The 14,242-nt window shown below is 40.7% G+C and overlaps 1 protein-coding gene across 14 annotated transcripts in view; it reads left to right on the forward strand.

Annotated features, from left to right (window-relative positions):
• The window catches only part of NRP1 (neuropilin 1), a 188,466-nt gene that overhangs the window by 81,789 nt on the left and 92,435 nt on the right, over positions 1 to 14,242 (forward strand). For all 14 annotated transcript variants that reach the window (XM_064285103.1, XM_023539786.2, XM_023539787.2 and 11 more), the window contains 3 exons: positions 886 to 1,113; positions 7,689 to 7,844; positions 9,625 to 9,791. In XM_064285103.1, coding sequence (XP_064141173.1) covers positions 886 to 1,113; positions 7,689 to 7,844; positions 9,625 to 9,791 — 551 coding nt within the window. The remainder of the gene's footprint in view (positions 1 to 885; positions 1,114 to 7,688; positions 7,845 to 9,624; positions 9,792 to 14,242) is intronic.

The following is a 14,242-nucleotide window of genomic DNA, read 5'->3' on the forward strand; positions in this document are numbered from 1 at the left end:
GTCATCAATTGAAATTGTGGTCATTCATACAGTCAGAAGGTCAACTTGCATTCTATGCGTATGCCCTTGACCAATTTTAAATTAAAAGTCACCATAATTTAAAAAGTCTCATAACACTGAACAGTCATTAAAATTACACATTACAAATACACACACACATATTGCCCTTGTTGCCAATGTTTGCATAATAAACAATTTAGAACGGCATACAGTGTAGTATCTGATACTTTGGGGAAGGTTAGGATGTCAACGATAATATTAGGTGACTTCTAGCAACATGGCCTGTAATCACAGTTTATTGTGCCCTCACTAACAGCCACACTTTACCAGCACACCTGTGTCAACACCACTTGGAATGAGTCACTCACCCCAGGTCCATGTACGAATTACCTTTCACATTTAGTTTGTCAAAGAGGCATAGGTCACATCTGGCAGAGTTACTGAGTCACTGGTGTAGGAATCTGAAACCCAAACTCCCTCCACTGAATTCACTCTCTTGCTTTTGCAAATGTTCTATTTTCCCAATAAAGGGCTGTCAGCTCTAAGATTTAAAGATTTAAGCTTGAAGGGGCTATAATTATTTCTCTAGGGCTCTGTTGAGATTTCTGCAGCTTACTCATTCATTGTTCCCACGATTTTACATTTGTCATTTTTTTTTCCTGCAATAGCAGAAGTTTTTAAATTGCTCCACACAAATGGAAAACGAGAGTTAACACGATAAATCTCAAGCTGAATTTCCATACTTATCACTAATAGGAAAAAGCTGAGTAATGAATGACTAAAATGGTGGGCTTTTATTAGAAAGTTGTCTTTGCCCAGGTTCTTTCTTGGTGAAGTCCTATGAGTGGGATTGTCACTTTACTCCTTATTCTCTTTCACCTGTAGGTCCTGAGTGTTCCCAGAACTACACAACGCCTAGTGGAGTCATAAAGTCCCCCGGGTTCCCCGAAAAATATCCCAACAGCCTGGAATGCACTTATATTATCTTTGCGCCAAAGATGTCAGAGATTCTCCTGGAATTTGAAAGCTTTGACCTGGAGCCTGACTCCAATCCTCCAGGGGGGATATTCTGTCGCTACGACCGGCTAGAAATCTGGGACGGATTTCCCGAAGGTAAGGGCTATAGGAAGCATCCCGAAAAGAGAAAGTTCTGGGAGAGGGGCACCAGGATTCATCTACCAATGTCATGATACGTACAACGTTTTGAAAAGAGTGGTTGCAAAGGGGAGGGAGAAGGCAAAGCAAAGCAGCAATGCTTTTTCTACAGAGCAGCGATGAAATATCTGAGGTCAAAAGGACCTCTGAGATTCTCTAGTCCAGTTCCTTCATTTTATAAGAAAGCTGAGATCATTCAAGATTATGCAAGGTCTCCTAGCTACTTCGGTGATAGAATTGAGACCAAAACATAGCTTTCCTGGCTAAATAGTGTGCTAATTTCACTGACCTGCTTATTGTTGTTACTGTTATTAGCTGCCGTTGAGTCAGCCCCCACTCCAGGCACGATGGAACAAAATGCTGCCGGGTATCACACCATCCCCAGGATCACCTGCAGATGGACCATTTTGCTCCACAGGGTTTTCATTGGCTGATTTTCAGAAGTAGATTGGCAGGCCTTTCTTCACTGTCATCTGCCTACTGTCATTAAATCATAGACTGTCAGAGATTGAGATCTTTGAGATCAGTTAAACCAATTTCCTCATTTTTACAAATGCAGAGACTAAGGGCCAGAGAGGTTAAGTACCCGATAAAATTTTAAGGGTGAAATATGCATCCATTATGCTACAAAAAAAAAAAAAATGAGACATTTAGAAAAGGAATGAGAACGTGTGAGCAGTTCTAATTTAGGCAGATCTTCTGTCTGCCCTCTAGGGAATTTTTATCTTCAGAAATTTCTGTCACCTCAATATATGATTTATACTCATTGATCCTATCATCTAAATTCACTTATACATTGAAAAAATATGATTGAGTGCCTATCATGTACCAGGCACTGTTGTGGGCACTTGGCAAAGACAACGATCTGAGGGGGCTGCCCGTGTGTAGTATATACTCTGCCAGGAGGGATCAGACAATAAGCAACGCACATTATACATAAGTGAATTATGTATACAGAACATTGCTGTTGTTAGTTGTCATGGAGTCCATTTCAACTCATGGTGACCCCTTGAAAAACCTTATAAGCAAAAAGAAAGAAGAGAAGGAGGGAGGAGGAAAGAAGGAAGGAAGGAAAGAAACTAAAGTAGGGCAAAGGGATGAGAAGGATAAGGGGTTAGGAGAGGCAGATGTATGGACTGCAATTTTAAATGGCTTGCTCAAAGTACACCTTATTAAGAAAGTGACATTTGAGCAAAGATTTGAAGGAGGTGGAGGAGATAGCTGTATGGACCTCTAAATGAAAGGTTTCCATTCAATCCTCATGAATTAGCAGGTGAATGGCGAAAATACACACCCAGACTCTGAACAGAGAGAGATAATATCAAATAATTTGTTGCAGCTGCGTTGCTTCTCTTGTGTTTAGTCTGGTTTAGTATTAAGATTTCTCTAGAGAGCACATGCTACACAGATCAGTAGGGGCAGCTTGAAGGCTCTGACGAGTCATACAGTTAGAGATATATCGCCATCTATAAAATAGAGCCACATAGTATTGTCAAGTCAGAGCAAAGAATACGTAAATAAATTGCAAATGAATAGCAAGCACAACCTGAAAGAGATTGCCTTAGTCTTTGAATTGACATTAAATTATCAGTGTAATTCAATTTAGGAATGTCCCTCCACAGTGAATATCACGGGAGAAAATGTGGGTTTTGAGAAAGCTTATCTTCTCGTTAGAGAAAATGAGCGAGTGTTAGTTTAGCTTCTTCTTTGCTCTTTTACCATGTAAATAGGGTTATGATGGTCTTACGGAAACTCCTTCATTAAGTAATAAGATTTACCCAAACAGAATGCTGATTGGCTTCTCAGTGTTCAATCCCACAATTAGGAAAACAGTATTATAATAATATTGTAACAATAGTTGAAACATTTAATAATGGGTTTGTTTGTTCACAACCCAAATTCTCAGCCTTCTCATCTAGAACTTTCATTTAAAATGACATCTGAAAAGGAGGTCCAATGAACCAACTTATTTAGAATACTTTCAGAAAGCAGTGCATTGTTATTAGTGTCAAGGGTTTTTCAAAGTAGTAATTTTCTGGTTCTAGAAAATCACTGAGTTGAAAAGAGGAACAATTAACAATAAGAGTTATCAGCCTTACAATTCACCCATGTTTTGAACTATGGTGTGTTTGACATATTCCCAGAGAAAGCTGGCTTTGGAATACGAAAAATACGTTTATGTATTTGTGAATATTTACGTGGCCTGGTCCAGCCTACTCCAGCTAAATAGCTCTTTCTTTTTTAGGAGAAATGAAAGACTGCATTCCCCTGGTTTTTTGTCAGTGGCAGTGGGAACATTTTTGCCATAGTAGTTCAACGCCTTCAGCTCCCCTGCCAGAGAAATTGCTTTTAGTCTTGGATATCATTTCCAAAAACAACAACCAGAAGGTTTAAGCATCGAGTGATTCTATGTTGCATTTTATCATAAACATTGAATTAAATGACTAAGTAATTGAAAGCTACCCATTGATTCAGATTGATTTGAAGAAAAGCAGTTTACTCCAAAACTCAAAATACATGGCATGTGCATTGTGAATCACACATCTCCATCCATTACTTTCTTTGAAGATCTATGTGTTCTCAAGTAGCAACTCTGAAGTCATTTTTGTGGAAGTTTACGTGTGGTTTGAGAGCCACGAGCTAAGCTCTGCTGCCCCGGTCGACACCACAGTGCTGGAGCTGAGCTGTGGAGCCAAACATGAATGCTTAGCTCCCACCACGTGGGGGCTGATGACAGCAGCCTCTGTTTAGGCCGGGGATGGGGCTTGAACTACAGTCTTATCTACATTCCAAATATTGCAAACACTTTTAGGAAGGAGTTTCATAAAAGCTAGATTGAGCTCTGTTTGTCTTCTTTATTTACATTTATATTAAAATAAAACTTTTAAAACCACAGGGATAGGTAGAAATAAGCAAAAAAAAAAAAATTTCCTGAGGAAAAGTTGCCAAGTTTATATTTAGTCCTCCAAATATTCTCCACCAAAACGATTATTAATTTTTAAAACGTATACATGATTTATCTTGATCTTTGAAATGATTCACTTGTTTATTTAGTCAAAAGACCTCATTTTAAAAGCACCTTTTTATAGTAGATTGTTGCTTTTTTTTTCCACATTAAAAGTGACAGAAGGTAAAATTTTGTGCTGATAAGGTAGGACTGTAATTACTAGAGAGACTGAGGAAAATACAAAGAATGTGGTAACACCATGTCCACTTGCAGGTGTTTTTTAAACAGCACAAATTCTGTGTTACCTCCACACCTGAGAAGACAGAGTCAATATAGCCCTACTCGCTCCCAAGTGATAACTTGGTACATTTTGTTTGCTTAAAGTTTTCAATACACTTGAATTATACTTCTATCTCTGTGTCATTTTTCATTCCTCTCCTGGGCCTTTGGGTCCACAATAACGGAAATAGGAAATCCAATAGCCGCGTTCATGTAAATACACAAATGAGCACACGCAAAAAGGATAAGAGTACTTCGTCCACTCTTGCTCAGATCAATATTGCATTAGCTAGCCGAAGGTCTCGCTGTTGTTCAGGAAAATTCAATACTTCTTTGTATTATAGTCGCAAAAGCCTTTCACTCTCATGTCTTGAGGGCTCCTGAAGAGAGTTGCACACTGCTGTCCGGGGGCAATGTTCTAAAAGACAGAAGGCAGATTTACCCAGCATGTCTTAAACATTATCAACCAGTGAGTCATGGAGACACTCAAAATTATGAGTCTGCATTAGACAAGTTCTCTTCTGTTTGCTCTTTCAAAGAGACTCCCTCTCCTACCCTCCCCCAAAGACTTGGGTGATAGTGAAGGGGGAGGACCAGCAGCCAGAGCTTTACCAGGGTGATCACAGCTACCCTTCCTTGCTTATATTCTCGGTAAGGTCAGTGGCTTTGGGGATCAGAGATGACCTCGAAGATTAGGGTCGTAAAAGTTTGCGCACAAACTAAAGAAAAAGAAAGATCATGAAACCAGAATAATGGCATTTAAATGGAGGGAAAATGAGGACGTATGAATGGACTCTAAACCTCACATTTAAAACCGCAGACCAAAAATAAAATAAAATCTCAGACGAGCTATAAAATTCTTTTTGAGGAAAGGAAAGACTTGAGTTTATGGCACTAGCAAGATATTTTCATGCATATGTTATGGGCAACTTTGAGCTCTGTAGGAAAGAAAAAAAGTGTTGAATTGGCAGTAGGGCTACGTTCAGAATGAAGAAAAGCTGGCGAAGAACTAGTACTTGTTGCAGAAGAATATGAGGCTAAGATTAAAACTGACGAGAAAAAAAAAAAGCAGAAACGGCAAGAGTTTCGTCTTCTGAGATGCGTTCTCCTGCCAACAAGGAAGCCCAATATAACAAAATCCCCTTCCCAGAATGCACAGCTGTTTACCATTACAAGGTGATACCCTACAGACTGTCTCTATCAGTTCCTCTTACTGGGTCATTCTCCTGGCTTCCTTTATGATAAAGCAGAGTCTACACATGGAGAGTGAGGATTGCTGGAAAACAAGGGGATTGCAGTAGAGAGAAAAAAATTTGAATTCAGTCAAATCAGTTAATTTGGATGCCTTGAGAAGTTACTAGATAAATCAGGGTTTTTTGTTTTTAAAGAAGGTTGGCCAAGAACTGAAAATCTAAGCCCAGGATCTGCACACTCTAAAAATTGGGGGCTAAGATGAGCTAAGGAGCCCTGGTGGTGCAGTGGTTAAACACTCAGCTGCTAACTGAAAGATTAATGGTTTGAACCAACCAGCTAATCCTCAGGAAAAAGATGGGGGCAATCTACTTCCGTAAAGATTACAGCCTTGGAAACCCTGTGGGGCAGTTCTAGTCGGTCCTACGGGCCTATTAGGAGTTCAAATTAACTTGATGGCAACGGGTTTGTTTTTTGGTTTTGATTTAGGATGAACTGCCTACCAGGGACTTAGTTCATGTATGGGACTCCAGGGAGATCAGTTCTCAGGTCTGTTCTTGTGGGGTTAACTTTTTCATTTACACTTGTAGCTTCTCCTAGGCCTTATCAGCCGCCTTCTGAATCCAAGCTACACATGCAGACCTTGGAACAAACATGAAGAGTGGGGCACTGTTGAAAGCCCATCCTTCCAGGGAAAGGTCCACCTACTGTGCTTCTTAAACAAAGCAATAACTCTTAGTTGAAATGCACAGAACCATGGATTTCTTGGAGGGGAAAACAGTCCACACCAGATTGTCCTTCTAAGTCCAAACCATCTGGTATGTTTTCACCATATGTGCAATGAAAAAAACCCAGAGAAAAAAGGACTTATTTTTTTGTCTTACTGCTGATCCAGACAGGAAAATGGAAAGATTCTCCAAGTCCTGGAGGCTTCTGCGCTGTCCATAAGGCAATTTACAATTAGTAATTGCCAATGTCTGTCTAAAAGCACTTCTCAACAAAGATGGGGCTAGTTGGAGCCAAATCACAGTTTGACCTTAGCACAAATTAGTCAGTGTTCCAAATGGTCTGTTGCCTTGGGAATTACTTTTTTCATGGTGAGCACAGTCAAATGGCTGCTTTGGGCCATCTCTTGGCTACTGGACACAAGCATAACATAGCCAGCTCTTAGGTTTGGTTTAGGAAACCTCAAAAAAAAAAAAAAAAAACTGGGAACAAGTCAGAAAGATACATTTTTACTTCTTTTTTATTGAAAGTTGTGATTTGTAAATTATTGGCATCTGTATCTGTGTCTCTAGAAATTTTAAATTGGTACAATTACTAATTAGTCTTCAGAGTACACCATGAAAACCAAAAACCCCAAATACACTGCTGTTGAGTCGATTCCAACTCCTAGTGACCCTACAGGACAGAGCAGAGTTGCCCCGTAAGGTTTCCAAAGAGCAGCTGGTGGATCAGAACTGCCGATCTTTTGGTTAGCAGCCATAGCTCTTAACTACTGCACCACCAGGGCTCCAAGTACAGTATGAGTAGGGAATAATCCATTACCCTTGATGGTTATCCGTGATGCTTATCTTAATAGGAGTCCATGACTAAAAGGTGGGAGGAGGAAGGAAATTGGGGTTACCCAGTACTTGATCAGACCCTTGGGACTATTCTATTCTTGGGACATTATCCTTCCCCAGGATATTCTGCTATGACAGAACTGAGGACAGGTCTGTCCAGGAGGTCCTGGTGATGATCACAGCATGGCTGGGGGCCTTCAATGATGAGCTGTGGGTGGTGTTGGCCACAGAGGTGAATGCCAAGGTGTCACTTGATGGCCAGATCCCATTCTCTGCAACTGAACCGAGCGTTTCGATTCTGTCCCTGAAAACCCTCCTGCTGACTGGGGAATGCAGTCCCGCTGTCCTTGCCCACCTGAGCGTACTCTGAAATCCCCTCTGCACACCTGGTCCAACATGCTCGGTGCAAACTGATTCACTAGGGAAGAAAACACTTGCTTTGGGGTAGAAAACACTCTGGGTTCTGCCGGAACCCCAGTTTGTGAATGTTATTTTTTCACCTGCTTTAGGAGAAAAACATTTTGACATCGTCTGCGTTTTTCTCTTTCCAGTTGGCCCTCACATCGGGCGTTACTGTGGACAGAAAACACCAGGTCGAATCCGCTCTTCATCAGGCATCCTATCCATGGTTTTTTATACTGACAGCGCGATAGCAAAAGAAGGCTTCTCAGCAAACTATAGTGTCTTGCAGAGCAGTGTCTCTGAAGGTCAGTGTTTATTCATCTTGCAAAGCCTTGTGGTAAACATGCCCCATCATTTCTCCTCTCACACCTGCAGCTGCATGAAACGCTAAAGAAGTGTATTGTGAATTGGGATGCCAACTATTTTTGTTTCTCTTTTAAAATGGTTTTTATGAATATCAGTGTGAAGAACTATTTGGTGTGCTTTCTAAACAAAATTGTGGATGAGAAGGTTAGATTGTAAGCCTCTGAAATCATGGCAGAAAAAGGGGAAATGGCAAAAGAGTAGAAACAATGAACTATGACCAGACCACCTGCCTTGCTCCCCTGAATGTGGAATAGGCTGAGAATCATTCATCCCAGAGGAAAAGGACAAATCTGCAGAAAGCTCATTGACATAGCAGTCAGTCAGAATGTACAATGAGCACATGGTGGTTTGGTTTGTGGAAGACCCTGGAGGAAGCCATCTTTGTTTTTCTTTCTTACATGAATGAAAGTGGGTGTCCATGTAAAAGAAACACATCTTAATTTCGGCTATTCCTTAACATTAAAAAAAAAAAAAAGTAATGTATTTTTGGATTCTATTAAAATACTCAACTAATTCAACTCTTTCCCAAAATGTATGTGGTCTTCAGTTCTTTTAAGGGCCTAAAGAAAAAAACAGAGAACACAGAGTAAGTTGTTTGTATGTTTCATCAGTTCAAGCTCCCAGGTTGTAAAATAAAATAAGTAAAGGACAAGGGAGTGTTTGGCAGACCTGTTCTCAAGTTATATTAGTATCTTCTCTACCAGATCTTATTAAAAAAAAAAAAAAAAAAAAAGGCCAATTACATTTCAAGATCTAATTTGTAGCTAATTTATTCTTTTAATTAGTATGTGTTTTTGTGCTTATAATTTTCATTTTGCAAACAACAAACTTAAGTTTAAAAGTATAGCACCATAAAACCTTATCTGTCGTGACAAAAAAATTCAGAAAAGTCATCATTTTTGCCATTTTGGTTTGTTGAGCATTTCTGGATGGCTGAGAACCTTCCATTTAATCTCTAAAGCTTTTTTTCGCTTTTGCTACTTTGGATTAACATTTTCTTAAAATTGATTGCTCATTTCCCAATATCATCAAGCTGAGCACACAGGGCGTAATGGAAAACATGTTTTGATTGGTGGTCGTCATTGTGAGCATTATCATTTTACGCTGTAGAAGTGCAGTGCTCTTAGGAGCCATATGATACTGCGCGTTACCCCTGGTGGATACTTTTGTGTTTTAACATGATAAACTAATGATGTTCATAATGATGACCAGGCCAGAGAGGTGGTCTTGGTGCCGACTGCAAGGAGTCTCAAAGGCAGAGAGTCAAGATGTAGTGTCTACCCGATATGAATTCTAAGTGTGCATAGGCTCTTTTTCAGTTTGTATACGATATGGCAGGAAATAATTAAGTACTAAAATGCTATGTCAACACAGTCGGTGTGCATCCACATGACATCTCTGTATACAGTCAACTGCGAAAATACCTCAGCATTTGTATCACTTCCTAATAAATCCCAAGTAGTGTCTCTGCTGACCTAGGTCCAGTTTGTAAAGCAACTAATCACTGGGGTAATCTTCATCATCTCCTTTTTAAAATCCATTGCCATGAAAAGGCAAGTATTAGTGCTAAGTTCCTATAAGTCCCTTGCCATCATCTTCTTTAAATTAACATTAGAATGAACTCTTTAATCTGCCAGTTTAAAAAAGAAAAATGTGTTTTATCCTTATGTCACCTATGCTTTGATCTCTTTGGACCTTTTTTTCTTTTTTGCCCTTCAGATTTTAAATGTATGGAAGCTCTGGGCATGGAATCAGGAGAGATTCATTCTGACCAGATCACGGCTTCTTCCCAGTATAGCACCAACTGGTCTGCAGAACGATCCCGCCTGAACTACCCTGAGAATGGGTGGACTCCTGGAGAAGATTCCTACAGAGAGTGGATACAGGTATGTAGCATAACAGCTGGTATGCTTGTGCTGAGAAGATTTTGGTAATCCAGAAAATACTGTTAAAAAGAAGCAGTGCCATGCCTTGTGCCCTCCAAGGAGAAATACAGTGGACACCAGGCGCCATAACTGCAGCATTGTCAGAGAAGAGCTGGCCCAGGCGACTTCCTGAACATCCATTTACCTTCTCAGATAGTTGTATACTACTCTTCACACAATATGAGCACACGTGTCTCATTTTTTTAACAATGGAAGGATCTGGATTTTTTTCCAACAATGACAAATGCTTCTATTTACTTCCCACTTTAGCATATTTTCACTTCCTTGATGAAAGATATTAACCCTATGTGTAGACCTATATGAAATAATTTATTACAAATATAGGACTTTTTGTTCAGGGTAGGAGAAGGGAAAAAAGGAGTTGGGGTTTATTTTTCCATAAAGGTCTACATGGTGTTGTCTTTGTATGCCCTCAAGTCGATTCCAACTCATCGCAGCCATATAGGATAGAGTAGACCTGCCCCTTGGGGTTTCCTAGGCTGAAATCTTTATGGCAGCAGATCTCAGGGTCTTTCCTCCCACAGACCTGCTGGTGGATTTGAACCAAAGACCTTTCGGTTAGCAGCTGAGTGCTTAACCATTGCATCACCAGGGCTCCTTTCATAGGTCTATATAACATGTACCAAAGAAGGGGTTTAATTGAGGACACTGGTCTCTGTCAACTATGTATACACGTATGTATGAATGTGTGCCAATTTGTATCCTCATTGGTGTGGTTGTGTTCCTCCTTTGCTCTGACACTCCCTTCCTTGCTATAAACCAGTTGATATTGAATCGACTCCAGCTCATGGTGATCCGTGTGTGTCAGAGTAGAAATGTACTCCATAGTATTTTTAATGGCTGAGTCTCAGGTCGATTGCCAGGCTTTTCTTCCATGGCCCCTGTGAGTGGGCTCAAACTGCCAACCTTTCAGTGAGCAGCCCAATGCGTTAACTGTTTGTACTACCCAGTAATTTCTTTCCCTGCTGTAACCCTTACATTCCCCACTGATTCCTCTTCCTCTGCCTCACCACGATCAGTACTTCCAGCAGTCTAATCTTCCCCCTACTCAACCCCACCACCACTTCCAATTCCTAAACTTCCCCCACCTTGACACCTAGACACTCTCCCATCCAAAGCCTAATGCTCACTTTCTTGACTTTTTCACCCATTGCCAAATGAAACATCCACATCTGGTCTATAAGTTAAACTTTGAGCAAATTACATGAAAGGTATTTGCTGAAGAATCCAGGCTTCTTTTCAGTAGAGTAGGCAGAACCTGCCTTACACTGGCTGGTGGGTGTATAAAATGGTGAATTCCCACAGAGAATTTCTCAGCAAGAAAAAAACCAAGATGATTAATCCTCTACTTTCCACATCTATTGCTGTTTCAGTCCTTTGAGCACAAATACCGAATTTCATTTTACTTTGGAAAGGTCAATATTAGTTTAATATACACTTTAAGTGAAATGGCCTATTACAGGAGACTGAACTCATGCTAAACTCTAAATGATAACACTGAGGAATGTGTAGAGAGTGAGAAAAGATGAGACTCTCACCTTGGGATTGCTGAATCCAGCTCGAGATTAAGTCAAAAATGAAATGATTTTGCCTGTGTCAAAATAGCTCTTGGTAACTTGTTTTTCCACATCTCCAAACCAAAAAGCAGTTCGGTATGATTGACAGACGTGCCTCTGGAGGAAAACTTACATTTTGCAGTGCTAAGCATGTTAGAACAGTAATGTAGTCCTATTCTTGGTAATGTGTGGAGCACTCAATAATTTAGGGACAGTGATCTTGCAGGAGTTCTGAAATTGCAGCTATAGCAATTCTTCTGTCCAAGACAATTCCAGGTCAGTAGAAACATGTACACAGAATGGGCTCTCACAAACCATTTGTCAACAGGACAGGATTTACATCATTCTTAGGAGCTGGGCGTAATTGAGGTTGCCTCAGAAGAAAAAAATCTAGGTCTATTCAACTCTTTCTATCAATGATAAAATATGGTCATAATAAGCTAGTTGACTTAAACCTCAAAACAAGAAGATTGACTTCTTGCTCACGCTACACTCCATCTCTGCTTGGCTAGGGGTCACTCCAGGGCCCAGGCTTAGGGAGCAGCCATGATCTGAAATGTTGGCCATCACCAAGGCAGAGGGACAAACAGTTGTGAATCACACACTGGCTCTTAAAGTTCTGTTGCAGACACTTCACCCACATTTGATTGGCCAGAGGAAATCACAGGCACACCTAACTTCCAAGGGGCAGTTGTTGTTGCCAGCTGCCATCAAGTTGGCCCTGACTCATAGCAACCCCGTTCAAAACAGAAGAAACGCTGCCAGTCCTGCATCATAACCATAATTGGTTATGGATCGGACTATTGTGACCCATAGGGTTTTTACTGGCCAATTTTCAGAAGTAGATCCCCACACCTTTCTTCCTAGTCTGTTGTAGTATAGACACTCCCCTGAAGCCTGTTCAGCAGCATAGCAAAACACAAGCCTCCATTGACGGATGGGTGGTGGTTGCACATGGGGGTGCATTGGCTGCGAATTAAACTCGGGTCTCTTGGATGGAAGGGGAGAATTCTACCACTGAACCAAGTGGCAACAGAAAAACCAAAAACCAAACCCGCTGCCAACAAATCGATTCTGACTCATAGAGACCCTAAAGGACAGAGTAGAACTGCCCCATAGAGTTTCCAAGGAGCAGCTGGTAGACTCAAACTACCGACCTTTTTGATAGCAGCCATAGCACTTAACCACTACGACACGCAGTTGAACATATGCATGAGGGAGAAGAGCTAGAACAACTTGGTGATCAGCACTAGTGATAATTATGCCATTGATAGAATAATTTTATTGAGTGCTTATTATGTGGCCTGACTTGTGCTAAGCACTTTACATATTTCTTATTTAATCCCCATAGCAAACCTCATTTCAATATTGGGAGGTACAGTTATCTCCATTTCCTAATTAAGGACATTGATGTTCAGAGAGATTAGAAGTATGCCCAAGGGCACAGTAAGTGACCTGGCTTGGAACCAAGGTCTGCTTGACTCCAAAACCTTCCCCTTTATACCTCATTATGCTGTATCTTTGTTATTCATGACCATTCATATAAATTCAAGTAGAGCTTCTGAAGCAGTGGTCACCTCCTTTCCAACTTTTCCTCCTGCTGAGAAGGCTCACGCTGAGACAGGTGGGGTACTGACTGTTTCTAAACCCAGAACGCAGGGGCCTTGCTCCTGGATCCCTTTGAAAGGCGAATGTGAGAGAAGCTCAGCGTCAGTTTCACCCTGAGGTAAAAATTATCTTTTTTTTTTTTTTTGCCTGAGTTCAGTGGGCTCATTTACATGCTTGTTGAGTCTGAGTACACAGTAGCTGTTATTATCCGCCGATCACCGAATTACGAATAATTTTGTGTGTTTCCACCATTTCTGAAACTCCTTGGAAGTGGTTGGCTTTTTGTTTTCATTGGCTGAATGTTTTATAACCAACAAATAAAGCATAATTTAGATGGAGGGCAAGAGGTACCCACCTCTGATCTCAGAAATATTAACACACATACATTTCCATTTTTACGTACACGCGTATAGGGACAGCATTTGTTTTTTCAGCTTTTTCACATTTTGCATGAAACAAGCCCCCCAAAACATATTGCTGTAGCAACAGCAAGAACAAATACTCTCATGTGTTAAATTAATAAGGCAATGTTGGCAGCTGACTTCCCTTTAAGACAGGAATAATCTTTGGGCTCGCATTGTTTTGTCTAGGAAATTACTGAGTGACGTGAAAAAACAATGCATCATTAACGGTTGATGTGAATGTCCACATTGGTGTTTCCTGTGAGATCTGTTGTCTGCCAGAACACTTAAAAACAAGTCAAGGAGCACGTTAGTGAGAAGGAGCATGAAGGGAAGTTCCGGTTTGCCGGGTTTGCACACAACCGTATCCCGCTCAAAAGGCCACTCCATATCCTGAGCTGCTAAAACTTCTTCATTGTCAATGACAAAGTTTGTCACACTTTGAAATTTATCCATTTTTTCAGAGTATCCCATTCTGTATTGTGTGTCCTGGAGACGCTAATCTTATTATCAGTTTAATCTTTTTTCTTCCATTGTTTCTGGTTAAACAATCAAGGATTCAAAGTAAAGACTCAGTCTATCAGTGGTGCTGGCTGGTTGTCTGAACCCACCCAGAGGCATCTCGGAAGACAGGACAGGGGATCTGCTTCCACAAGGTCACAGCCTGGAAAACCCCAAGGAGCACAGTTCTACTCTGCACACATGGGGTCACCATGTGGCGGATCGACTCCAAGGAAATGAACAACAACAACATAGACATTCTTGATTTTCAAACACATTGTTATAGTCTATGCCATTAATCTCATTGAGGCTGAGTTTCCTTTTC

Source organism: Loxodonta africana, chromosome 4 (genome assembly GCF_030014295.1).
Source record: "Loxodonta africana isolate mLoxAfr1 chromosome 4, mLoxAfr1.hap2, whole genome shotgun sequence".
Taxonomy (NCBI): domain Eukaryota; kingdom Metazoa; phylum Chordata; class Mammalia; order Proboscidea; family Elephantidae; genus Loxodonta; species Loxodonta africana.